Source organism: Coregonus clupeaformis, chromosome 14 (assembly GCF_020615455.1).
Source record: "Coregonus clupeaformis isolate EN_2021a chromosome 14, ASM2061545v1, whole genome shotgun sequence".
NCBI lineage: Eukaryota > Metazoa > Chordata > Actinopteri > Salmoniformes > Salmonidae > Coregonus > Coregonus clupeaformis.
Genome location: NC_059205.1, coordinates 2,302,089 through 2,329,125, shown reverse-complemented (window position 1 = coordinate 2,329,125; position 27,037 = coordinate 2,302,089). Strand labels below are relative to the sequence as shown.

The window sequence follows — 27,037 nt, the reverse complement described above, 5'->3', positions numbered from 1 at the left end:
ACCAGCACCAATCCTATATCCCAGCCGCGGTCCTATACCCTATCTCCCATACCTCAGCTCTAGTCCTATATCCCAGCCCTATACCTCAGCTCTAGTCCTATATCCCAGCCCTATACCCCAGCTCCAGCCCTATACCCCAGCTCAAGCCCTATACCCCAACCACAGCCCTATATCCCAGGCATTTACCCAAGCCCCAGCCCTATATCCCAGCCCTATACCCCAGCCCCAGATCCCAGCCGCAGTCCTATACCCCAGCCCTATACCCCAGCCCCAGCCCTATACCCTAGCTCCAGTACTATACCCCAGTCCTATACCCAAGCTCCAGTCCTATACCCCAGCCCTATACCCCAGCCCCAGTCCTATACCCCAACCCCAGCCCTATATCCCAGTCCTATACCCAGCCCCAGCCCTATACCCTAGCTCCAGTACTATATCCCAGTCCTATACCCCAGCCCCAGTCCTATACCCCAGCCCCAGCCCTATACCCTAGCTCCAGTACTATATCCCAGTCCTATACCCCAGCTCCATAGAACAGTGTGCTGTGCAGAAGAAGCAACAGATGTCTCTCTGAGGACTAAGCCAGCTCCAGCCCTATGTTCCAGCCCTATAACCCAGCTCGAGCCCTATAACCAAGCTCCAGCCCTATAACCCAGCTCCAGCCCTATAACCCAGCTCCAGCCCTATGCTCCAGCCCTATACCCCAGCCCCAGTCCTATACCCAGCCCCAGCCCTATACCCAGCCCCAGTCATATACCCAACACCAGCCCTATGCTCCAGCCCTATAACCCAGCTCCAGCCCTATAACCCAGCTCCAGCCCTATGCGCCAGCCCTATAACCCAGCTCCAGCCCTATGCTCCAGCCCTATACCCCAGCTCAAGCCCTATACCCCAGCTCCAGCCCTATACCCCAGTCCTGTACCCCAGCTCCAGCCCTATACCCCCAGCCGTATGCTCCAACCCTATGCTCCAGCCCTGTAACCCACCTCCAATCCTGTACCCTGGCTTCAGCCCTATACCCCAGCTCTAGCCCTATACCCCAGCTCAGTCCCTATAACCAGCACCAATCCTATATCCCAGCCGCGGTCCTATACCCTATCTCCCATACCTCAGCTCTAGTCCTATATCCCAGCCCTATACCTCAGCTCTAGTCCTATACCCCAGCCCTATACCCCAGCCCCAGCCCTATACCCCAGCTCAAGCCCTATACCCCAGCCCCAGTCCTATACCCCAGCCCCAGCCCTATACCCCAGCTCAAGCCCTATACCCCAGCCCCAGTCCTATACCCCAGCTCCAGCCCTATACCCCAGTCCTATACCCCAGCTCAAGCCCTATACCCCAGCCCCAGTCCTATACCCCAACCCCAGCCCTATATCCCAGGCTTGTACCCAAGCCCCAGCCCTATATCCCAGCCCTATACCCCAGCCCCAGATCCCAGCCGCAGTCCTATACCCCAGCCCTATACCCCAGCCCCAGCCCTATACCCTAGCTCCAGTACTATATCCCAGTCCTATATGCCAGCTCCAGCCCTATATCCCAGTCCTATACCCCAGCCCCAGCCCTATACCCTAGCTCCAGTACTATATCCCAGTCCTATACCCCAGCTCCAGCCCTATATCCCAGTCCTATACCCCAGCCCCAGCCCTATACCCCAGCTCCAGCCCTATATCCCAGTCCTATACCCCAGCCCCAGCCCTATACCCCAGCTCCAGCCCTATATCCCAGTCCTATACCCCAGCTCCAGCCCTATACCCTAGCTCCAGTACTATATCCTAGTCCTATACCCCAGCCCCAGCCCTATACCCTAGCTCCAGTACTATATCCCAGTCCTATGCCCCAGCCCCAGCCCTATACCCCAGCTCCAGCCCTATATCCTAGTCCTATACCCCAGCCCCAGCCCTATACCCCAGCTCCAGCCCTATATCCCAGTCCTATACCCCAGCTCCATAGAACAGTTTGCTCTGCAGAAGAAGCAACAGATGTCTCTCTGAGGACTAAGCCTTTAATTCCACCAGGGCTCTGGAGGAGTGACTACACTGTCTTTTAATACAGGCTAGCTGATAAAGAGGCTTGTTGTAACCATTCACACCACTCAGCTCTGTCCTCATATATGCTGCACCGGGGCTCTTCTCTCAGGAATCTGTTCTGAATGTTATACTCTCGTTGGATACATTGCGCAACAGTGGTTTTGTAAAGAAGTTTGTTTTGTGATATATGGGTCCTTGTCTGGACTAAAGCTGTCAGGGAAACCAACAGATATTTAACGTCACCTACAACAGACTAACATGCCACCAAAGAAAAAGGTAAAGTGTTTAGTGTTTAGTGTTTAGTGTGTAGTAGAATGTACCATCTGTTGACTTGCCTGCATCTCTGTGTGAGGCCTTTCTGCATGGCTGCACTGAAACACACAGGTTTAGGGGTTAGAGTTACTGGGAGGAGGACTGGGTCAATCTGAAACACAGGGTTAGAGTTACTGGGAGGAGGACTGGGTCAATCTGAAACACACAGGGTTAGGGGTTAGAGTTACTGGGAGGAGGACTGGGTCAATCTGAAACACAGGGTTAGGGGTTAGAGTTACTGGGAGGAGGACTGGGTCAATCTGAAACACAGGGTTAGGGGTTAGAGTTACTGGGAGGAGGACTGGGTCAATCTGAAACACACAGGGTTAGGGGTTAGAGTTACTGGGAGGAGGACTGGGTCAATCTGAAACACAGGGTTAGGGGTTAGAGTTACTGGGAGGAGGACTGGGTCAATCTGAAACACACAGGGTTAGGGGTTAGAGTTACTGGGAGGAGGACTGGGTCTATTGTACTGTGTTGTATTGCAGTCTACAGTCTACTGTGTTGTATTGCAGTCTACAGGCCAGTCTACTGTGTTGTATTACAGTATATAGTCCAGTCTACTGTGTTCTATTGCAGTCTACAGGCCAGTCTACTGTGTTCTATTGCAGTCTACAGGCCAGTCTACTGTGTTCTATTGCTGTCTACAGTCTACTGTGTTTTATTGCAGTCTACAGGCCAGTCTACTGTGTTGTATTGCAGTCTACAGGCCAGTCTACTGTGTTCTATTGCAGTCTACAGGCCAGTCTACTGTGTTCTATTGCAGTCTACAGGCCAGTCTACTGTGTTGTATTGCAGTCTACAGGCCAGTCTATTGTGTTGTATTGCAGTCTACAGGCCAGTCTACTGTGTTCTATTGCAGTCTACAGGCCAGTCTACTGTGTTCTATTGCAGTCTACAGGCCAGTCTACTGTGTTGTATTGCAGTCTACAGGCCAGTCTACTGTGTTCTATTGCAGTCTACAGGCCAGTCTACTGTGTTCTATTGCAGTCTACAGGCCAGTCTACTGTGTTGTATTGCAGTCTACAGGCCAGTCTACTGTGTTCTATTGCAGTCTACAGGCCAGTCTACTGTGTTCTATTGCAGTCTACAGGCCAGTCTACTGTGTTCTATTGCAGTCTACAGGCCAGTCTACTGTGTTCTATTGCAGTCTACAGGCCAGTCTACTGTGTTCTATTGCAGTCTACAGGCCAGTCTACTGTGTTGTATTGCAGTCTACAGGCCAGTCTACTGTGTTCTATTGCAGTCTACAGGCCAGTCTACTGTGTTCTATTGCAGTCTACAGGCCAGTCTACTGTGTTGTATTGCAGTCTACAGGCCAGTCTACTGTGTTTTATTGCAGTCTACAGGCCAGTCTACTGTGTTTTATTGCAGTCTACAGGCCAGTCTACTGTGTTCTATTGCAGTCTACAGGCCAGTCTACTGTGTTCTATTGCAGTCTACAGGCCAGTCTATTGTGTATTATTGCAGTCGACAGGTTAATTCTCTTAACCTGAATAGGGCAATCCTCTTAGCGGTTAGGGTTGACTGGGCTTTAGACAGAGATGACTCCTCTCTTCTAGGAGAAATGGAGCAAGGTATCTAGAACATTCTAGCAGAAGAAAGGAAAGACAGGGAAGTGAAGAACCGTTATAACTGTGGAAGCAGAGGCAACAATAATGAGAACAATTATAACTGTCGGATTGACATTGAGCTATGATGAATAAGTGAATTTGAACAGACTGACAGATTTGCGTTATATAGCGTTTGACAATTAAAAGTTATTTCCAATTAAGTCGACATCTGCAGCATTTACACTGAATGCGATCTACGCGAACGCGCTACCATTGCCTTCAAAGCCTGCAGTGTCTAAAAGTGGTAACATTGCCTTTAAAGCCTGCAGTGTCTAAAAGTGGTAACATTGCCTTTAAAGCCTGCAGTGTCTAAAAGTGGTAACATTGCCTTTAAAGCCTGCAGTGTCTAAAAGTGGTAACAATGCCTTCAAAGCCTGCAGTGTCTAAAAGTGGTAACATTGCCTTTAAAGCCTGCAGTGTCTAAAAGTGGTAACATTGCCTTTAAAGCCTGAAGTGTCTAAAAGTGGTAACATTGCCTTTAAAGCCTGCAGTGTCTAAAAGTGGTAACATTGCCTTTAAAGCCTGCAGTGTCTAAAAGTGGTAACATTGCCTTTAAAGCCTGCAGTGTCTAAAAGTGGTAACATTGCCTTTAAAGCCTGCAGTGTCTAAAAGTGGTAACATTGCCTTTAAAGCCTGCAGTGTCTAAAAGTGGTAACATTGCCTTTAAAGCCTGCAGTGTCTAAAAGTGGTAACATTGCCTTTAAAGCCTGCAGTGTCTAAAAGTGGTAACATTGCCTTTAAAGCTTGCAGTGTCTAAAAGTGGTAACATTGCCTTTAAAGCCTGCAGTGTCTAAAAGTGGTAACATTGCCTTTAAAGCTTGCAGTGTCTAAAAGTGGTAACATTGCCTTTAAAGCCTGCAGTGTCTAAAAGTGGTAACATTGCCTTTAAAGCCTGCAGTGTCTAAAAGTGGTAACATTGCCTTTAAAGCTTGCAGTGTCTAAAAGTGGTAACATTGCCTTTAAAGCCTGCAGTGTCTAAAAGTGGTAACATTGCCTTTAAAGCCTGCAGTGTATAAAAGTGGTAACATTGCCTTTAAAGCCTGCAGTGTCTAAAAGTGGTAACATTGCCTATAAAACCTTCACTGTCCAAGTCTAAATATACATCATCATTACAAACTAAAGAGGCCCAAGTCTAAATATACATCATCATTACAAATTAAAGAGGCCCAAGTGTAAATATACATCATCATTACAAACTAAAGAGGCCCAAGTCTAAATATACATCATCATTACAAACTAAAGAGGCCCAAGTCTAAATATACATCATCATTACAAACTAAAGAGGCCCAAGTCTAAATATACATCATCATTACAAACTAAAGAGGCCCAAGTCTAAATATACATCATCATTACAAACTAAAGAGGCCCAAGTCTAAATATACATCACCATTACAAACTAAAGAGGCCCAAGTCTAAATATACATCACCATTACAAACTAAAGAGGCCCAAGTCTAAATATACATCACCATTACAAACTAAAGAGGCCCAAGTCTAACTATACATCACCATTACAAACTAAAGAGGCCCAAGTCTAAATATACATCACCATTACAAACTAAAGAGTCCCAAGTCTAAATATACATCACCATTACAAACTAAAGAGTCCCAAGTCTAAATATACATCACCATTACAAACTAAAGAGGCCCAAGTCTAAATATACATCACCATTACAAACCAAAGAGGCCCAAGTCTAAATATACATCACCATTACAAACTAAAGAGGCCCAAGTCTAAATATACATCATCATTACAAACTAAAGAGGCCCAAGTCTAAATATACATCATCATTACAAACTAAAGAGGCCCAAGTCTAAATATACATCATCATTACAAACCAAAGAGGCCCAAGTCTAAATATACATCACCATTACAAACCAAAGAGGCCCAAGTCTAAATATACATCACCATTACAAACTAAAGAGGCCCAAGTCTAAATATACATCATCATTACAAACTAAAGAGGCCCAAGTCTAAATATACATCATCATTACAAACTAAAGAGGCCCAAGTCTAAATATACATCACCATTACAAACCAAAGAGGCCCAAGTCTAAATATACATCATCATTACAAACTAAAGAGGCCCAAGTCTAAATATACATCATCATTACAAACTAAAGAGGCCCAAGTCTAAATATACATCACCATTACAAACTAAAGAGGCCCAAGTCTAAATATACATCACCATTACAAACTAAAGAGGCCCAAGTCTAAATATACATCACCATTACAAACTAAAGAGGCCCAAGTCTAAATATACATCACCATTACAAACTAAAGAGGCCCAAGTCTAACTATACATCACCATTACAAACTAAAGAGGCCCAAGTCTAAATATACATCATCATTACAAACTAAAGAGGCCCAAGTCTAAATATACATCATCATTACAAACTAAAGAGGCCCAAGTCTAAATATACATCACCATTACAAACTAAAGAGGCCCAAGTCTAAATATACATCACCATTACAAACTAAAGAGGCCCAAGTCTAAATATACATCACCATTACAAACTAAAGAGTCCCAAGTCTAACTATACATAACCATTACAAACTAAAGAGGCCCAAGTCTAAATATACATCATCATTACAAACTAAAGAGGCCCAAGTCTAAATATACATCATCATTACAAAATAAAGAGGCCCAAGTCTAAATATACATCATCATTACAAACTAAAAAGAGGCCCAAGTCTAACTATACATCATCATTACAAACTAAAGAGGCCCAAGTCTAAATATACATCATCATTACAAACTAAAGAGGCCCAAGTCTAAATATACATCATCATTACAAACTAAAGAGGCCCAAGTCTAAATATACATCATCAATACAAACTAAAGAGGCCCAAGTCTAAATATACATCACCATTACAAACTAAAGAGGCCCAAGTCTAAATATACATCACCATTACAAACTAAAGAGGCCCAAGTCTAAATATACATCACCATTACAAACTAAAGAGGCCCAAGTCTAACTATACATCACCATTACAAACTAAAGAGGCCCAAGTCTAAATATACATCACCATTACAAACTAAAGAGTCCCAAGTCTAAATATACATCACCATTACAAACTAAAGAGTCCCAAGTCTAAATATACATCACCATTACAAACTAAAGAGGCCCAAGTCTAAATATACATCACCATTACAAACCAAAGAGGCCCAAGTCTAAATATACATCACCATTACAAACTAAAGAGTCCCAAGTCTAACTATACATAACCATTACAAACTAAAGAGGCCCAAGTCTAAATATACATCATCATTACAAACTAAAGAGGCCCAAGTCTAAATATACATCATCATTACAAAATAAAGAGGCCCAAGTCTAAATATACATCATCATTACAAACTAAAAAGAGGCCCAAGTCTAACTATACATCATCATTACAAACTAAAGAGGCCCAAGTCTAAATATACATCATCATTACAAACTAAAGAGGCCCAAGTCTAAATATACATCATCATTACAAACTAAAGAGGCCCAAGTCTAAATATACATCATCAATACAAACTAAAGAGGCCCAAGTCTAAATATACATCACCATTACAAACTAAAGAGGCCCAAGTCTAAATATACATCACCATTACAAACTAAAGAGGCCCAAGTCTAAATATACATCACCATTACAAACTAAAGAGGCCCAAGTCTAACTATACATCACCATTACAAACTAAAGAGGCCCAAGTCTAAATATACATCACCATTACAAACTAAAGAGTCCCAAGTCTAAATATACATCACCATTACAAACTAAAGAGTCCCAAGTCTAAATATACATCACCATTACAAACTAAAGAGGCCCAAGTCTAAATATACATCACCATTACAAACCAAAGAGGCCCAAGTCTAAATATACATCACCATTACAAACTAAAGAGGCCCAAGTCTAAAAATACATCACCATTACAAACTAAAGAGGCCCAAGTCTAAATATACATCACCATTACAAACTAAAGAGGCCCAAGTCTAAATATACATCACCATTACAAACTAAAGAGGCCCAAGTCTAACTATACATCACCATTACAAACTAAAGAGGCCCAAGTCTAAATATACATCACCATTACAAACTAAAGAGTCCCAAGTCTAAATATACATCACCATTACAAACTAAAGAGTCCCAAGTCTAAATATACATCACCATTACAAACTAAAGAGGCCCAAGTCTAAATATACATCACCATTACAAACCAAAGAGGCCCAAGTCTAAATATACATCACCATTACAAACTAAAGAGGCCCAAGTCTAAATATACATCATCATTACAAACTAAAGTGGCCCAAGTCTAAATATACATCATCATTACAAACTAAAGAGGCCCAAGTCTAAATATACATCATCATTACAAACCAAAGAGGCCCAAGTCTAAATATACATCATCATTACAAACTAAAGAGGCCCAAGTCTAAATATACATCATCATTACAAACTAAAGAGGCCCAAGTCTAAATATACATCACCATTACAAACTAAAGAGGCCCAAGTCTAAATATACATCACCATTACAAACTAAAGAGGCCCAAGTCTAAATATACATCACCATTACAAACTAAAGAGGCCCAAGTCTAAATATACATCACCATTACAAACTAAAGAGGCCCAAGTCTAACTATACATCACCATTACAAACTAAAGAGGCCCAAGTCTAAATATACATCATCATTACAAACTAAAGAGGCCCAAGTCTAAATATACATCATCATTACAAACTAAAGAGGCCCAAGTCTAAATATACATCACCATTACAAACTAAAGAGGCCCAAGTCTAAATATACATCACCATTACAAACTAAAGAGGCCCAAGTCTAAATATACATCACCATTACAAACTAAAGAGTCCCAAGTCTAACTATACATAACCATTACAAACTAAAGAGGCCCAAGTCTAAATATACATCATCATTACAAACTAAAGAGGCCCAAGTCTAAATATACATCATCATTACAAAATAAAGAGGCCCAAGTCTAAATATACATCATCATTACAAACTAAAAAGAGGCCCAAGTCTAACTATACATCATCATTACAAACTAAAGAGGCCCAAGTCTAAATATACATCATCATTACAAACTAAAGAGGCCCAAGTCTAAATATACATCATCATTACAAACTAAAGAGGCCCAAGTCTAAATATACATCATCAATACAAACTAAAGAGGCCCAAGTCTAAATATACATCACCATTACAAACTAAAGAGGCCCAAGTCTAAATATACATCACCATTACAAACTAAAGAGGCCCAAGTCTAAATATACATCACCATTACAAACTAAAGAGGCCCAAGTCTAACTATACATCACCATTACAAACTAAAGAGGCCCAAGTCTAAATATACATCACCATTACAAACTAAAGAGTCCCAAGTCTAAATATACATCACCATTACAAACTAAAGAGTCCCAAGTCTAAATATACATCACCATTACAAACTAAAGAGGCCCAAGTCTAAATATACATCACCATTACAAACCAAAGAGGCCCAAGTCTAAATATACATCACCATTACAAACTAAAGAGGCCCAAGTCTAAATATACATCATCATTACAAACTAAAAGAGGCCCAAGTCTAAATATACATCATCATTACAAACTAAAGAGGCCCAAGTCTAAATATACATCATCATTACAAACTAAAGAGGCCCAAGTCTAAATATACATCATCATTACAAACTAAAGAGGCCCAAGTCTAAATATACATCATCATTACAAACTAAAGAGGCCCAAGTCTAAATATACATCACCATTACAAACTAAAGAGGCCCAAGTCTAAATATACATCACCATTACAAACTAAAGAGGCACAAGTCTAAATATACATCACCATTACAAACTAAAGAGGCCCAAGTCTAAATATACATCACCATTACAAACTAAAGAGGCCCAAGTCTAACTATACATCACCATTACAAACTAAAGAGGCCCAAGTCTAAATATACATCATCATTACAAACTAAAGAGGCCCAAGTCTAAATATACATCATCATTACAAACTAAAGAGGCCCAAGTCTAAATATACATCACCATTACAAACTAAAGAGGCCCAAGTCTAAATATACATCACCATTACAAACTAAAGAGGCCCAAGTCTAAATATACATCACCATTACAAACTAAAGAGTCCCAAGTCTACCTATACATCACCATTACAAACTAAAGAGGCCCAAGTCTAAATATACATCATCATTACAAACTAAAGAGGCCCAAGTCTAAATATACATCATCATTACAAACTAAAGAGGCCCAAGTCTAAATATACATCATCATTACAAACTAAAGAGGCCCAAGTCTAACTATACATCATCATTACAAACTAAAGAGGCCCAAGTCTAAATATACATCATCATTACAAACTAAAGAGGCCCAAGTCTAAATATACATCATCATTACAAACTAAAGAGGCCCAAGTCTAAATATACATCACCATTACAAACTAAAGAGGCCCAAGTCTAAATATACATCACCATTACAAACTAAAGAGGCCCAAGTCTAAATATACATCACCATTACAAACTAAAGAGGCCCAAGTCTAACTATACATCACCATTACAAACTAAAGAGGCCCAAGTCTAAATATACATCACCATTACAAACTAAAGAGTCCCAAGTATAAATATACATCAAAATTACAAACTAAAGAGTCCCAAGTCTAAATATACATCACCATTACAAACTAAAGAGGACCAAGTCTAAATATACATCACCATTACAAACTAAAGAGGCCCAAGTCTAAATATACATCACCATTACAAACTAAAGAGGACCAAGCCTAAATATACATCACCATTACAAACTAAAGAGGCCCAAGTCTAAATATACATCACCATTACAAACTAAAGAGGCCCAAGTCTAAATATACATCACCATTACAAACTAAAGAGTCCCAAGTCTAAATATACATCATCATTACAAACTAAAGAGGCCCAAGTCTAAATATACATCACCATTACAAACTAAAGAGGCCCAAGTCTAAATATACATCACCATTACAAACTAAAGAGGCCCAGTGTCTAAATATACATCACCATTACAAACTAAAGAGGCCCAAGTCTAAATATACATCGCCATTACAAACTAAAGAGACCCAAGTCTAAATATACATCATCATTACAAACTAAAGAGGCCCAAGTCTAAATATACATCATCATTACAAACTAAAGAGGCCCAAGTCTAAATATACATCATCATTACAAACTAAAGAGGCCCAAGTCTAAATATACTTCATCATTACAAACTAAAGAGGCCCAAGTCTAAATATACATCATCATTACAAACTAAAGAGGCCAGAGTCTAACTATACATCATAATTACAAACTAAAGAGGCCCAAGTCTAAATATACATCACCATTACAAACTAAAGAGGCCCAAGTCTAAATATACATCATCATTACAAACTAAAGAGGCCCAAGTCTAAATATACATCACCATTACAAACTAAAGAGGCCCAAGTCTAAATATACATCATCATTACAAACTAAAGAGGCCCAAGTCTAAATATACATCATCATTACAAACTAAAGAGGACCAAGCCTAAATATACATCACCATTACAAACTAAAGAGGCCCAAGTCTAAATATACATCACCATTACAAACTAAAGAGGCCCAAGTCTAAATATACATCACCATTACAAACTAAAGAGTCCCAAGTCTAAATATACATCATCATTACAAACTAAAGAGGCCCAAGTCTAAATATACATCACCATTACAAACTAAAGAGGCCCAAGTCTAAATATACATCACCATTACAAACTAAAGAGGCCCAGTGTCTAAATATACATCACCATTACAAACTAAAGAGGCCCAAGTCTAAATATACATCGCCATTACAAACTAAAGAGACCCAAGTCTAAATATACATCATCATTACAAACTAAAGAGGCCCAAGTCTAAATATACATCATCATTACAAACTAAAGAGGCCCAAGTCTAAATATACATCATCATTACAAACTAAAGAGGCCCAAGTCTAAATATACTTCATCATTACAAACTAAAGAGGCCCAAGTCTAAATATACATCATCATTACAAACTAAAGAGGCCAGAGTCTAACTATACATCATAATTACAAACTAAAGAGGCCCAAGTCTAAATATACATCACCATTACAAACTAAAGAGGCCCAAGTCTAAATATACATCATCATTACAAACTAAAGAGGCCCAAGTCTAAATATACATCACCATTACAAACTAAAGAGGCCCAAGTCTAAATATACATCATCATTACAAACTAAAGAGGCCCAAGTCTAAATATACATCATCATTACAAACTAAAGAGGCCCAAGTCTAAATATACATCATCATTACAAACTAAAGAGGCCCAATTCGAAATATACATCACCATTACAAACTAAAGAGGCCCAAGTCTAAATATACATCACCATTACAAACTAAAGAGTCCCAAGTATAAATATACATCACCATTACAAACTAAAGAGTCCCAAGTCTAAATATACATCACTATTACAAACTAAAGAGGCCCAAGTCTAAATATACATCACCATTACAAACTAAAGAGGCCCAAGTCTAAATATACATCACCATTACAAACTAAAGAGGACCAAGCCTAAATATACATCACCATTACAAACTAAAGAGGCCCAAGTCTAAATATACATCACCATTACAAACTAAAGAGTCCCAAGTCTAAATATACATCATCATTACAAACTAAAGATGCCCAAGTCTAAATATACATCACCATTACAAACTAAAGAGGCCCAAGTCTAAATATACATCACCATTACAAACTAAAGAGGCCCAGTGTCTAAATATACATCACCATTACAAACTAAAGAGGCCCAAGTCTAAATATACATCGCCATTACAAACTAAAGAGACCCAAGTCTAAATATACATCATCATTACAAACTAAAGAGGCCCAAGTCTAAATATACATCATCATTACAAACTAAAGAGGCCCAAGTCTAAATATACATCATCTTTACAAACTAAAGAGGCCCAAGTCTAAATATACATCATCATTACAAACTAAAGAGGCCCAAGTCTAAATATACATCATCATTACAAACTAAAGAGGCCAGAGTCTAACTATACATCATAATTACAAACTAAAGAGGCCCAAGTCTAAATATACATCACCATTACCAACTAAAGAGGCCCAAGTCTAAATATACATCATAATTACAAACTAAAGAGGCCCAATTCGAAATATACATCACCATTACAAACTAAAGAGGCCCAAGTCTAAATATACATCATCATTACAAACTAAAGAGGCCCAAGTCTAAATATACGTCATCATTACAAACTAAAGAGGCCCAAGTCTAACTATACATCACATCATCATTACAAACTAAAGCGGCCCAAGTCTAAATATACATCACCATTACAAACTAAAGAGGCCCAAGTCTAACTATACATCATCATTACAAACTAAAGAGGCCCAAGTCTAAATATACATCATCATTACAAACTAAAGAGGCCCAAGTCTAAATATACATCACCATTACAAACTAAAGAGGCCCAAGTCTAAATATACATCACCATTACAAACTAAAGAGGCCCAGTGTCTAAATATACATCACCATTACAAACTAAAGAGGCCCAAGTCTAAATATACATCGCCATTACAAACTAAAGAGACCCAAGTCTAAATATACATCATCATTACAAACTAAAGAGGCCCAAGTCTAAATATACATCATCATTACAAACTAAAGAGGCCCAAGTCTAAATATACATCATCATTACAAACTAAAGAGGCCCAAGTCTAAATATACTTCATCATTACAAACTAAAGAGGCCCAAGTCTAAATATACATCATCATTACAAACTAAAGAGGCCAGAGTCTAACTATACATCATAATTACAAACTAAAGAGGCCCAAGTCTAAATATACATCACCATTACAAACTAAAGAGGCCCAAGTCTAAATATACATCATCATTACAAACTAAAGAGGCCCAAGTCTAAATATACATCACCATTACAAACTAAAGAGGCCCAAGTCTAAATATACATCATCATTACAAACTAAAGAGGCCCAAGTCTAAATATACATCATCATTACAAACTAAAGAGGCCCAAGTCTAAATATACATCATCATTACAAACTAAAGAGGCCCAATTCGAAATATACATCACCATTACAAACTAAAGAGGCCCAAGTCTAAATATACATCATCATTACAAACTAAAGAGGCCCAAGTCTAAATATACATCACCATTACAAACTAAAGAGTCCCAAGTATAAATATACATCACCATTACAAACTAAAGAGTCCCAAGTCTAAATATACATCACTATTACAAACTAAAGAGGCCCAAGTCTAAATATACATCACCATTACAAACTAAAGAGGCCCAAGTCTAAATATACATCACCATTACAAACTAAAGAGGACCAAGCCTAAATATACATCACCATTACAAACTAAAGAGGCCCAAGTCTAAATATACATCACCATTACAAACTAAAGAGTCCCAAGTCTAAATATACATCATCATTACAAACTAAAGATGCCCAAGTCTAAATATACATCACCATTACAAACTAAAGAGGCCCAAGTCTAAATATACATCACCATTACAAACTAAAGAGGCCCAGTGTCTAAATATACATCACCATTACAAACTAAAGAGGCCCAAGTCTAAATATACATCGCCATTACAAACTAAAGAGACCCAAGTCTAAATATACATCATCATTACAAACTAAAGAGGCCCAAGTCTAAATATACATCATCATTACAAACTAAAGAGGCCCAAGTCTAAATATACATCATCTTTACAAACTAAAGAGGCCCAAGTCTAAATATACATCATCATTACAAACTAAAGAGGCCCAAGTCTAAATATACATCATCATTACAAACTAAAGAGGCCAGAGTCTAACTATACATCATAATTACAAACTAAAGAGGCCCAAGTCTAAATATACATCACCATTACCAACTAAAGAGGCCCAAGTCTAAATATACATCATAATTACAAACTAAAGAGGTCCAATTCGAAATATACATCACCATTACAAACTAAAGAGGCCCAAGTCTAAATATACATCATCATTACAAACTAAAGAGGCCCAAGTCTAAATATACGTCATCATTACAAACTAAAGAGGCCCAAGTCTAACTATACATCACATCATCATTACAAACTAAAGCGGCCCAAGTCTAAATATACATCACCATTACAAACTAAAGAGGCCCAAGTCTAACTATACATCATCATTACAAACTAAAGAGGCCCAAGTCTAAATATACATCATCATTACAAACTAAAGAGGCCCAAGTCTAAATATACATCATCATTACAAACTAAAGAGGCCCAATTCGAAATATACATCACCATTACAAACTAAAGAGGCCCAAGTCTAAATATACATCATCATTACAAACTAAAGAGGCCCAAGTCTAAATATACATCATCATTACAAACTAAAGAGGCCCAAGTCTAACTATACATCACATCATCATTAAAAACTAAAGCGGCCCAAGTCTAAATATACATCACCATTACAAACTAAAGAGGCCCAAGTCTAACTATACATCATCATTACAAACTAAAGAGGCCCAAGTCTAAATATACATCATCATTACAAACTAAAGAGGCCCAAGTCTAACTATACACCACATCATCATTACAAACTAAAGAGGCCCAAGTCTAAATATACATCACCATTACAAACTAAAGAGGCCCAAGTCTAAATATACATCACCATTACAAACTAAAGAGGCCCAAGTCTAACTATACATCACCATTACAAACTAAAGAGGCCCAAGTCTAAATATACATCATCATTACAAACTAAAGAGGCCCAAGTCTAAATATACATCATCATTACAAACTAAAGAGGCCCAAGTCTAAATATACATCACCATTACAAACTAAAGAGGCCCAAGTCTAAATATACATCACCATTACAAACTAAAGAGGCCCAAGTCTAAATATACATCACCATTACAAACTAAAGAGTCCCAAGTCTAACTATACATAACCATTACAAACTAAAGAGGCCCAAGTCTAAATATACATCATCATTACAAACTAAAGAGGCCCAAGTCTAAATATACATCATCATTACAAAATAAAGAGGCCCAAGTCTAAATATACATCATCATTACAAACTAAAAAGAGGCCCAAGTCTAACTATACATCATCATTACAAACTAAAGAGGCCCATTCTAAATATACATCATCATTACAAACTAAAGAGGCCCAAGTCTAAATATACATCATCATTACAAACTAAAGAGGCCCAAGTCTAAATATACATCATCAATACAAACTAAAGAGGCCCAAGTCTAAATATACATCATCATTACAAACTAAAGAGGCCCAAGTCTAAATATACATCACCATTACAAACTAAAGAGGCCCAAGTCTAAATATACATCACCATTACAAACTAAAGAGGCCCAAGTCTAACTATACATCACCATTACAAACTAAAGAGGCCCAAGTCTAAATATACATCACCATTACAAACTAAAGAGTCCCAAGTCTAAATATACATCACCATTACAAACTAAAGAGTCCCAAGTCTAAATATACATCACCATTACAAACTAAAGAGGCCCAAGTCTAAATATACATCACCATTACAAACCAAAGAGGCCCAAGTCTAAATATACATCACCATTACAAACTAAAGAGGCCCAAGTCTAAATATACATCATCATTACAAACTAAAGAGGCCCAAGTCTAAATATACATCATCATTACAAACTAAAGAGGCCCAAGTCTAAATATACATCATCATTACAAACTAAAGAGGCCCAAGTCTAAATATACATCATCATTACAAACTAAAGAGGCCCAAGTCTAAATATACATCATCATTACAAACTAAAGAGGCCCAAGTCTAAATATACATCACCATTACAAACTAAAGAGGCACAAGTCTAAATATACATCACCATTACAAACTAAAGAGGCACAAGTCTAAATATACATCACCATTACAAACTAAAGAGGCCCAAGTCTAAATATACATCACCATTACAAACTAAAGAGGCCCAAGTCTAACTATACATCACCATTACAAACTAAAGAGGCCCAAGTCTAAATATACATCATCATTACAAACTAAAGAGGCCCAAGTCTAAATATACATCATCATTACAAACTAAAGAGGCCCAAGTCTAAATATACATCACCATTACAAACTAAAGAGGCCCAAGTCTAAATATACATCACCATTACAAACTAAAGAGGCCCAAGTCTAAATATACATCACCATTACAAACTAAAGAGTCCCAAGTCTACCTATACATCACCATTACAAACTAAAGAGGCCCAAGTCTAAATATACATCATCATTACAAACTAAAGAGGCCCAAGTCTAAATATACATCATCATTACAAACTAAAGAGGCCCAAGTCTAAATATACATCACCATTACAAACTAAAAGAGGCCCAAGTCTAAATATACATCACCATTACAAACTAAAGAGGCCCAAGTCTAAATATACATCACCATTACAAACTAAAGAGGCCCAAGTCTAACTATACATCACCATTACAAACTAAAGAGGCCCAAGTCTAAATATACATCACCATTACAAACTAAAGAGTCCCAAGTATAAATATACATCACCATTACAAACTAAAGAGTCCCAAGTCTAAATATACATCATCATTACAAACTAAAGAGGCCCAAGTCTAAATATACATCACCATTACAAACTAAAGAGGCCCAAGTCTAAATATACATCACCATTACAAACTAAAGAGGCCCAGTGTCTAAATATACATCACCATTACAAACTAAAGAGGCCCAAGTCTAAATATACATCGCCATTACAAACTAAAGAGACCCAAGTCTAAATATACATCATCATTACAAACTAAAGAGGCCCAAGTCTAAATATACATCATCATTACAAACTAAAGAGGCCCAAGTCTAAATATACATCATCATTACAAACTAAAGAGGCCCAAGTCTAAATATACATCATCATTACAAACTAAAGAGGCCCAAGTCTAAATATACATCATCATTACAAACTAAAGAGGCCAGAGTCTAACTATACATCATAATTACAAACTAAAGAGGCCCAAGTCTAAATATACATCACCATTACAAACTAAAGAGGCCCAAGTCTAAATATACATCATCATTACAAACTAAAGAGGCCCAATTCGAAATATACATCACCATTACAAACTAAAGAGGCCCAAGTCTAAATATACATCATCATTACAAACTAAAGAGGCCCAAGTCTAAATATACATCACCATTACAAACTAAAGAGTCCCAAGTATAAATATACATCACCATTACAAACTAAAGAGTCCCAAGTCTAAATATACATCACTATTACAAACTAAAGAGGCCCAAGTCTAAATATACATCACCATTACAAACTAAAGAGGCCCAAGTCTAAATATACATCACCATTACAAACTAAAGAGGACCAAGCCTAAATATACATCACCATTACAAACTAAAGAGGCCCAAGTCTAAATATACATCACCATTACAAACTAAAGAGTCCCAAGTCTAAATATACATCATCATTACAAACTAAAGATGCCCAAGTCTAAATATACATCACCATTACAAACTAAAGAGGCCCAAGTCTAAATATACATCACCATTACAAACTAAAGAGGCCCAGTGTCTAAATATACATCACCATTACAAACTAAAGAGTCCCAAGTATAAATATACATCACCATTACAAACTAAAGAGTCCCAAGTCTAAATATACATCACCATTACAAACTAAAGAGGACCAAGTCTAAATATACATCACCATTACAAACTAAAGAGGCCCAAGTCTAAATATACATCGCCATTACAAACTAAAGAGACCCAAGTCTAAATATACATCATCATTACAAACTAAAGAGGCCCAAGTCTAAATATACATCATCATTACAAACTAAAGAGGCCCAAGTCTAAATATACATCATCATTACAAACTAAAGAGGCCCAAGTCTAAATATACTTCATCATTACAAACTAAAGAGGCCCAAGTCTAAATATACATCATCATTACAAACTAAAGAGGCCAGAGTCTAACTATACATCATAATTACAAACTAAAGAGGCCCAAGTCTAAATATACATCACCATTACAAACTAAAGAGGCCCAAGTCTAAATATACATCATCATTACAAACTAAAGAGGCCCAAGTCTAAATATACATCACCATTACAAACTAAAGAGGCCCAAGTCTAAATATACATCATCATTACAAACTAAAGAGGCCCAAGTCTAAATATACATCATCATTACAAACTAAAGAGGCCCAAGTCTAAATATACATCATCATTACAAACTAAAGAGGCCCAATTCGAAATATACATCACCATTACAAACTAAAGAGGCCCAAGTCTAAATATACATCATCATTACAAACTAAAGAGGCCCAAGTCTAAATATACATCACCATTACAAACTAAAGAGGACCAAGCCTAAATATACATCACCATTACAAACTAAAGAGGCCCAAGTCTAAATATACATCACCATTACAAACTAAAGAGGCCCAAGTCTAAATATACATCACCATTACAAACTAAAGAGTCCCAAGTCTAAATATACATCATCATTACAAACTAAAGAGGCCCAAGTCTAAATATACATCACCATTACAAACTAAAGAGGCCCAAGTCTAAATATACATCACCATTACAAACTAAAGAGGCCCAGTGTCTAAATATACATCACCATTACAAACTAAAGAGGCCCAAGTCTAAATATACATCGCCATTACAAACTAAAGAGACCCAAGTCTAAATATACATCATCATTACAAACTAAAGAGGCCCAAGTCTAAATATACATCATCATTACAAACTAAAGAGGCCCAAGTCTAAATATACATCATCATTACAAACTAAAGAGGCCCAAGTCTAAATATACTTCATCATTACAAACTAAAGAGGCCCAAGTCTAAATATACATCATCATTACAAACTAAAGAGGCCAGAGTCTAACTATACATCATAATTACAAACTAAAGAGGCCCAAGTCTAAATATACATCACCATTACAAACTAAAGAGGCCCAAGTCTAAATATACATCATCATTACAAACTAAAGAGGCCCAAGTCTAAATATACATCACCATTACAAACTAAAGAGGCCCAAGTCTAAATATACATCATCATTACAAACTAAAGAGGCCCAAGTCTAAATATACATCATCATTACAAACTAAAGAGGCCCAAGTCTAAATATACATCATCATTACAAACTAAAGAGGCCCAATTCGAAATATACATCACCATTACAAACTAAAGAGGCCCAAGTCTAAATATACATCATCATTACAAACTAAAGAGGCCCAAGTCTAAATATACATCACCATTACAAACTAAAGAGTCCCAAGTATAAATATACATCACCATTACAAACTAAAGAGTCCCAAGTCTAAATATACATCACTATTACAAACTAAAGAGGCCCAAGTCTAAATATACATCACCATTACAAACTAAAGAGGCCCAAGTCTAAATATACATCACCATTACAAACTAAAGAGGACCAAGCCTAAATATACATCACCATTACAAACTAAAGAGGCCCAAGTCTAAATATACATCACCATTACAAACTAAAGAGTCCCAAGTCTAAATATACATCATCATTACAAACTAAAGATGCCCAAGTCTAAATATACATCACCATTACAAACTAAAGAGGCCCAAGTCTAAATATACATCACCATTACAAACTAAAGAGGCCCAGTGTCTAAATATACATCACCATTACAAACTAAAGAGGCCCAAGTCTAAATATACATCGCCATTACAAACTAAAGAGACCCAAGTCTAAATATACATCATCATTACAAACTAAAGAGGCCCAAGTCTAAATATACATCATCATTACAAACTAAAGAGGCCCAAGTCTAAATATACATCATCTTTACAAACTAAAGAGGCCCAAGTCTAAATATACATCATCATTACAAACTAAAGAGGCCCAAGTCTAAATATACATCATCATTACAAACTAAAGAGGCCAGAGTCTAACTATACATCATAATTACAAACTAAAGAGGCCCAAGTCTAAATATACATCACCATTACCAACTAAAGAGGCCCAAGTCTAAATATACATCATAATTACAAACTAAAGAGGCCCAATTCGAAATATACATCACCATTACAAACTAAAGAGGCCCAAGTCTAAATATACATCATCATTACAAACTAAAGAGGCCCAAGTCTAAATATACGTCATCATTACAAACTAAAGAGGCCCAAGTCTAACTATACATCACATCATCATTACAAACTAAAGCGGCCCAAGTCTAAATATACATCACCATTACAAACTAAAGAGGCCCAAGTCTAACTATACATCATCATTACAAACTAAAGAGGCCCAAGTCTAAATATACATCATCATTACAAACTAAAGAGGCCCAAGTCTAAATATACATCACCATTACAAACTAAAGAGGCCCAAGTCTAAATATACATCACCATTACAAACTAAAGAGGCCCAGTGTCTAAATATACATCACCATTACAAACTAAAGAGGCCCAAGTCTAAATATACATCGCCATTACAAACTAAAGAGACCCAAGTCTAAATATACATCATCATTACAAACTAAAGAGGCCCAAGTCTAAATATACATCATCATTACAAACTAAAGAGGCCCAAGTCTAAATATACTTCATCATTACAAACTAAAGAGGCCCAAGTCTAAATATACATCATCATTACAAACTAAAGAGGCCAGAGTCTAACTATACATCATAATTACAAACTAAAGAGGCCCAAGTCTAAATATACATCACCATTACAAACTAAAGAGGCCCAAGTCTAAATATACATCATCATTACAAACTAAAGAGGCCCAAGTCTAAATATACATCACCATTACAAACTAAAGAGGCCCAAGTCTAAATATACATCATCATTACAAACTAAAGAGGCCCAAGTCTAAATATACATCATCATTACAAACTAAAGAGGCCCAAGTCTAAATATACATCATCATTACAAACTAAAGAGGCCCAATTCGAAATATACATCACCATTACAAACTAAAGAGGCCCAAGTCTAAATATACATCATCATTACAAACTAAAGAGGCCCAAGTCTAAATATACATCACCATTACAAACTAAAGAGTCCCAAGTATAAATATACATCACCATTACAAACTAAAGAGTCCCAAGTCTAAATATACATCACTATTACAAACTAAAGAGGCCCAAGTCTAAATATACATCACCATTACAAACTAAAGAGGCCCAAGTCTAAATATACATCACCATTACAAACTAAAGAGGACCAAGCCTAAATATACATCACCATTACAAACTAAAGAGGCCCAAGTCTAAATATACATCACCATTACAAACTAAAGAGTCCCAAGTCTAAATATACATCATCATTACAAACTAAAGATGCCCAAGTCTAAATATACATCACCATTACAAACTAAAGAGGCCCAAGTCTAAATATACATCACCATTACAAACTAAAGAGGCCCAGTGTCTAAATATACATCACCATTACAAACTAAAGAGGCCCAAGTCTAAATATACATCGCCATTACAAACTAAAGAGACCCAAGTCTAAATATACATCATCATTACAAACTAAAGAGGCCCAAGTCTAAATATACATCATCATTACAAACTAAAGAGGCCCAAGTCTAAATATACATCATCTTTACAAACTAAAGAGGCCCAAGTCTAAATATACATCATCATTACAAACTAAAGAGGCCCAAGTCTAAATATACATCATCATTACAAACTAAAGAGGCCAGAGTCTAACTATACATCATAATTACAAACTAAAGAGGCCCAAGTCTAAATATACATCACCATTACCAACTAAAGAGGCCCAAGTCTAAATATACATCATAATTACAAACTAAAGAGGCCCAATTCGAAATATACATCACCATTACAAACTAAAGAGGCCCAAGTCTAAATATACATCATCATTACAAACTAAAGAGGCCCAAGTCTAAATATACGTCATCATTACAAACTAAAGAGGCCCAAGTCTAACTATACATCACATCATCATTACAAACTAAAGCGGCCCAAGTCTAAATATACATCACCATTACAAACTAAAGAGGCCCAAGTCTAACTATACATCATCATTACAAACTAAAGAGGCCCAAGTCTAAATATACATCATCATTACAAACTAAAGAGGCCCAAGTCTAAATATACATCACCATTACAAACTAAAGAGGCCCAAGTCTAAATATACATCACCATTACAAACTAAAGAGGCCCAGTGTCTAAATATACATCACCATTACAAACTAAAGAGGCCCAAGTCTAAATATACATCGCCATTACAAACTAAAGAGACCCAAGTCTAAATATACATCATCATTACAAACTAAAGAGGCCCAAGTCTAAATATACATCATCATTACAAACTAAAGAGGCCCAAGTCTAAATATACATCATCATTACAAACTAAAGAGGCCCAAGTCTAAATATACTTCATCATTACAAACTAAAGAGGCCCAAGTCTAAATATACATCATCATTACAAACTAAAGAGGCCAGAGTCTAACTATACATCATAATTACAAACTAAAGAGGCCCAAGTCTAAATATACATCACCATTACAAACTAAAGAGGCCCAAGTCTAAATATACATCATCATTACAAACTAAAGAGGCCCAAGTCTAAATATACATCACCATTACAAACTAAAGAGGCCCAAGTCTAAATATACATCATCATTACAAACTAAAGAGGCCCAAGTCTAAATATACATCATCATTACAAACTAAAGAGGCCCAAGTCTAAATATACATCATCATTACAAACTAAAGAGGCCCAATTCGAAATATACATCACCATTACAAACTAAAGAGGCCCAAGTCTAAATATACATCATCATTACAAACTAAAGAGGCCCAAGTCTAAATATACATCACCATTACAAACTAAAGAGTCCCAAGTATAAATATACATCACCATTACAAACTAAAGAGTCCCAAGTCTAAATATACATCACTATTACAAACTAAAGAGGCCCAAGTCTAAATATACATCACCATTACAAACTAAAGAGGCCCAAGTCTAAATATACATCACCATTACAAACTAAAGAGGACCAAGCCTAAATATACATCACCATTACAAACTAAAGAGGCCCAAGTCTAAATATACATCACCATTACAAACTAAAGAGTCCCAAGTCTAAATATACATCATCATTACAAACTAAAGATGCCCAAGTCTAAATATACATCACCATTACAAACTAAAGAGGCCCAAGTCTAAATATACATCACCATTACAAACTAAAGAGGCCCAGTGTCTAAATATACATCACCATTACAAACTAAAGAGGCCCAAGTCTAAATATACATCGCCATTACAAACTAAAGAGACCCAAGTCTAAATATACATCATCATTACAAACTAAAGAGGCCCAAGTCTAAATATACATCATCATTACAAACTAAAGAGGCCCAAGTCTAAATATACATCATCTTTACAAACTAAAGAGGCCCAAGTCTAAATATACATCATCATTACAAACTAAAGAGGCCCAAGTCTAAATATACATCATCATTATAAACTAAAGAGGCCAGAGTCTAACTATACATCATAATTACAAACTAAAGAGGCCCAAGTCTAAATATACATCACCATTACAAACTAAAGAGTCCCAAGTCTAAATATACATCATAATTACAAACTAAAGAGGCCCAATTCGAAATATACATCACCATTACAAACTAAAGAGGCCCAAGTCTAAATATACATCATCATTACAAACTAAAGAGGCCCAAGTCTAAATATACGTCATCATTACAAACTAAAGAGGCCCAAGTCTAACTATACATCACATCATCATTACAAACTAAAGCGGCCCAAGTCTAAATATACATCACCATTACAAACTAAAGAGGCCCAAGTCTAACTATACATCATCATTACAAACTAAAGAGGCCCAAGTCTAAATATACATCATCATTACAAACTAAAGAGGCCCAAGTCTAAATATACATCATCATTACAAACTAAAGAGGCCCAATTCGAAATATACATCACCATTACAAACTAAAGAGGCCCAAGTCTAAATATACATCATCATTACAAACTAAAGAGGCCCAAGTCTAAATATACATCATCATTACAAACTAAAGAGGCCCAAGTCTAACTATACATCACATCATCATTAAAAACTAAAGCGGCCCAAGTCTAAATATACATCACCATTACAAACTAAAGAGGCCCAAGTCTAACTATACATCATCATTACAAACTAAAGAGGCCCAAGTCTAAATATACATCATCATTACAAACTAAAGAGGCCCAAGTCTAACTATACACCACATCATCATTACAAACTAAAGAGGCCCAAGTCTAAATATACATCACCATTACAAACTAAAGATGCCCAAGTCTAACTATACATCATCATTACAAACTAAAGAGGCCCAAGTCTAAATATACAGCATCATTACAAACTAAAGAGGCCCAATTCTAAATATACATCACCATTACAAATGAAGAGGCCTAAACTAATTCTACATCACATCATTACAAACTAAACCCTCTATTTCTAAATCACCATTACAAAATAAAAAGTCCCAAGTCTATTTCTAAATCATCATTACAAACTAAAGCGGCCGAAGGCTAATTCTACATCATTGCAAACTAATGCGCCCCAAGTCTAATTCAACATCACATCATCATTACCAAATGAAGCGCCCCAAGTCTAAATCACATCACAATTACAAACTAAAGCTGACCAAGTCTAACACTACATCACATCATCATTATAAATTAAAGTGCCCCAAGTCTAATTCTACAATACATCATAATTTCAAACTAAAGTGGCCCAAGTCTAATTCTGCATCACATCATCATTATAAATTAAAGTGGCCCAAGTCTAATTCTGCATCACATCATCATTATAAATTAAAGTGCCCCAAGTCTAATTCTACAATACATCATAATTTCAAACTAAAGTGGCCCAAGTCTAATTCTGCATCACATCATCATTATAAATTAAAGTGGCCCAAGTCTAATTCTGCATCACATCATCATTATAAACTAAAGTGGCCCAAGTCTAATTCTGCATCACATCATCATTATAAATTAAAGTGCCCCAAGTCTAATTCTGCATCACGTCATCATTATAAATTAAAGTGCCCCAAGTCTAATTCTGCATCACATCATCATTATAAATTAAAGTGGCCCAAGTCTAATTCTGCATCACATCATCATTATAAATTAAAGTGCCCCAAGTCTAATTCTGCATCACATCATCATTATAAATTAAAGTGCCCCAAGTCTAATTCTGCATCACATCATCATTATAAATTAAAGTGCCCCAAGTCTAATTCTGCATCACATCATCATTATAAATTAAATTGCCCCAAGTCTAATTCTGCATCACATCATCATTATAAATTAAAGTGCCCCAAGTCTAATTCTGCATCACATCATCATTATAAATTAAAGTGCCCCAAGTATAATTCTGCATCACATCATCATTATAAATTAAAGTGCCCCAAGTCTAATTCTGCATCACATCATCATTATAAATTAAAGTGCCCCAAGTCTAATTCTGCATCACATCATCATTATAAATTAAAGTGCCCCAAGTCTAATTCTGCATCACCATTCCAAACTAAAGCAAACCAAGTCTAATTCTACATCACCATTCCAAACTAAAGCAAACCAAGTCTAATTCTATATCACATCATTGCAAATTAAAGGGCCTCAAGTCTAATTCTGCATCACATCATCATTATAAATTAAAGTGCCCCAAGTCTAATTCTACAATATATCATAATTTCAAACTAAAGTTGCCCAAGTCTAATTCTGCATCACATCATCATTATAAATTAAAGTGCCCCAAGTCTAATTCTGCATCACATCATCATTATAAATTAAAGTGCCCCAAGTCTAATTCTACAATACATCATAATTTCAAACTAAAGTGGCCCAAGTCTAATTCTGCATCACATCATCATTATAAATTAAATTGCCCCAAGTCTAATTCTGCATCACATCATCATTATAAATTAAAGTGCCCCAAGTCTAATTCTGCATCACATCATCATTATAAATTAAAGTGCCCCAAGTATAATTCTGCATCACATCATCATTATAAATTAAAGTGC

The 27,037-nt window shown here is 36.6% G+C and overlaps 1 protein-coding gene across 1 annotated transcript in view; it reads left to right on the top strand.

Annotated features, from left to right (window-relative positions):
- The first annotated feature begins 2,084 nt into the window (after window positions 1-2,084).
- Window positions 2,085-27,037, top strand: part of cacnb2b (calcium channel, voltage-dependent, beta 2b) — a 104,955-nt gene continuing 80,002 nt past the window's right edge. Inside the window, exon 1 of the mRNA XM_041896894.1 lies at window positions 2,085-2,300. Within this exon, the coding sequence (XP_041752828.1) occupies window positions 2,283-2,300 (18 nt within the window). The 5' untranslated portion in view covers window positions 2,085-2,282. The remainder of the gene's footprint in view (window positions 2,301-27,037) is intronic.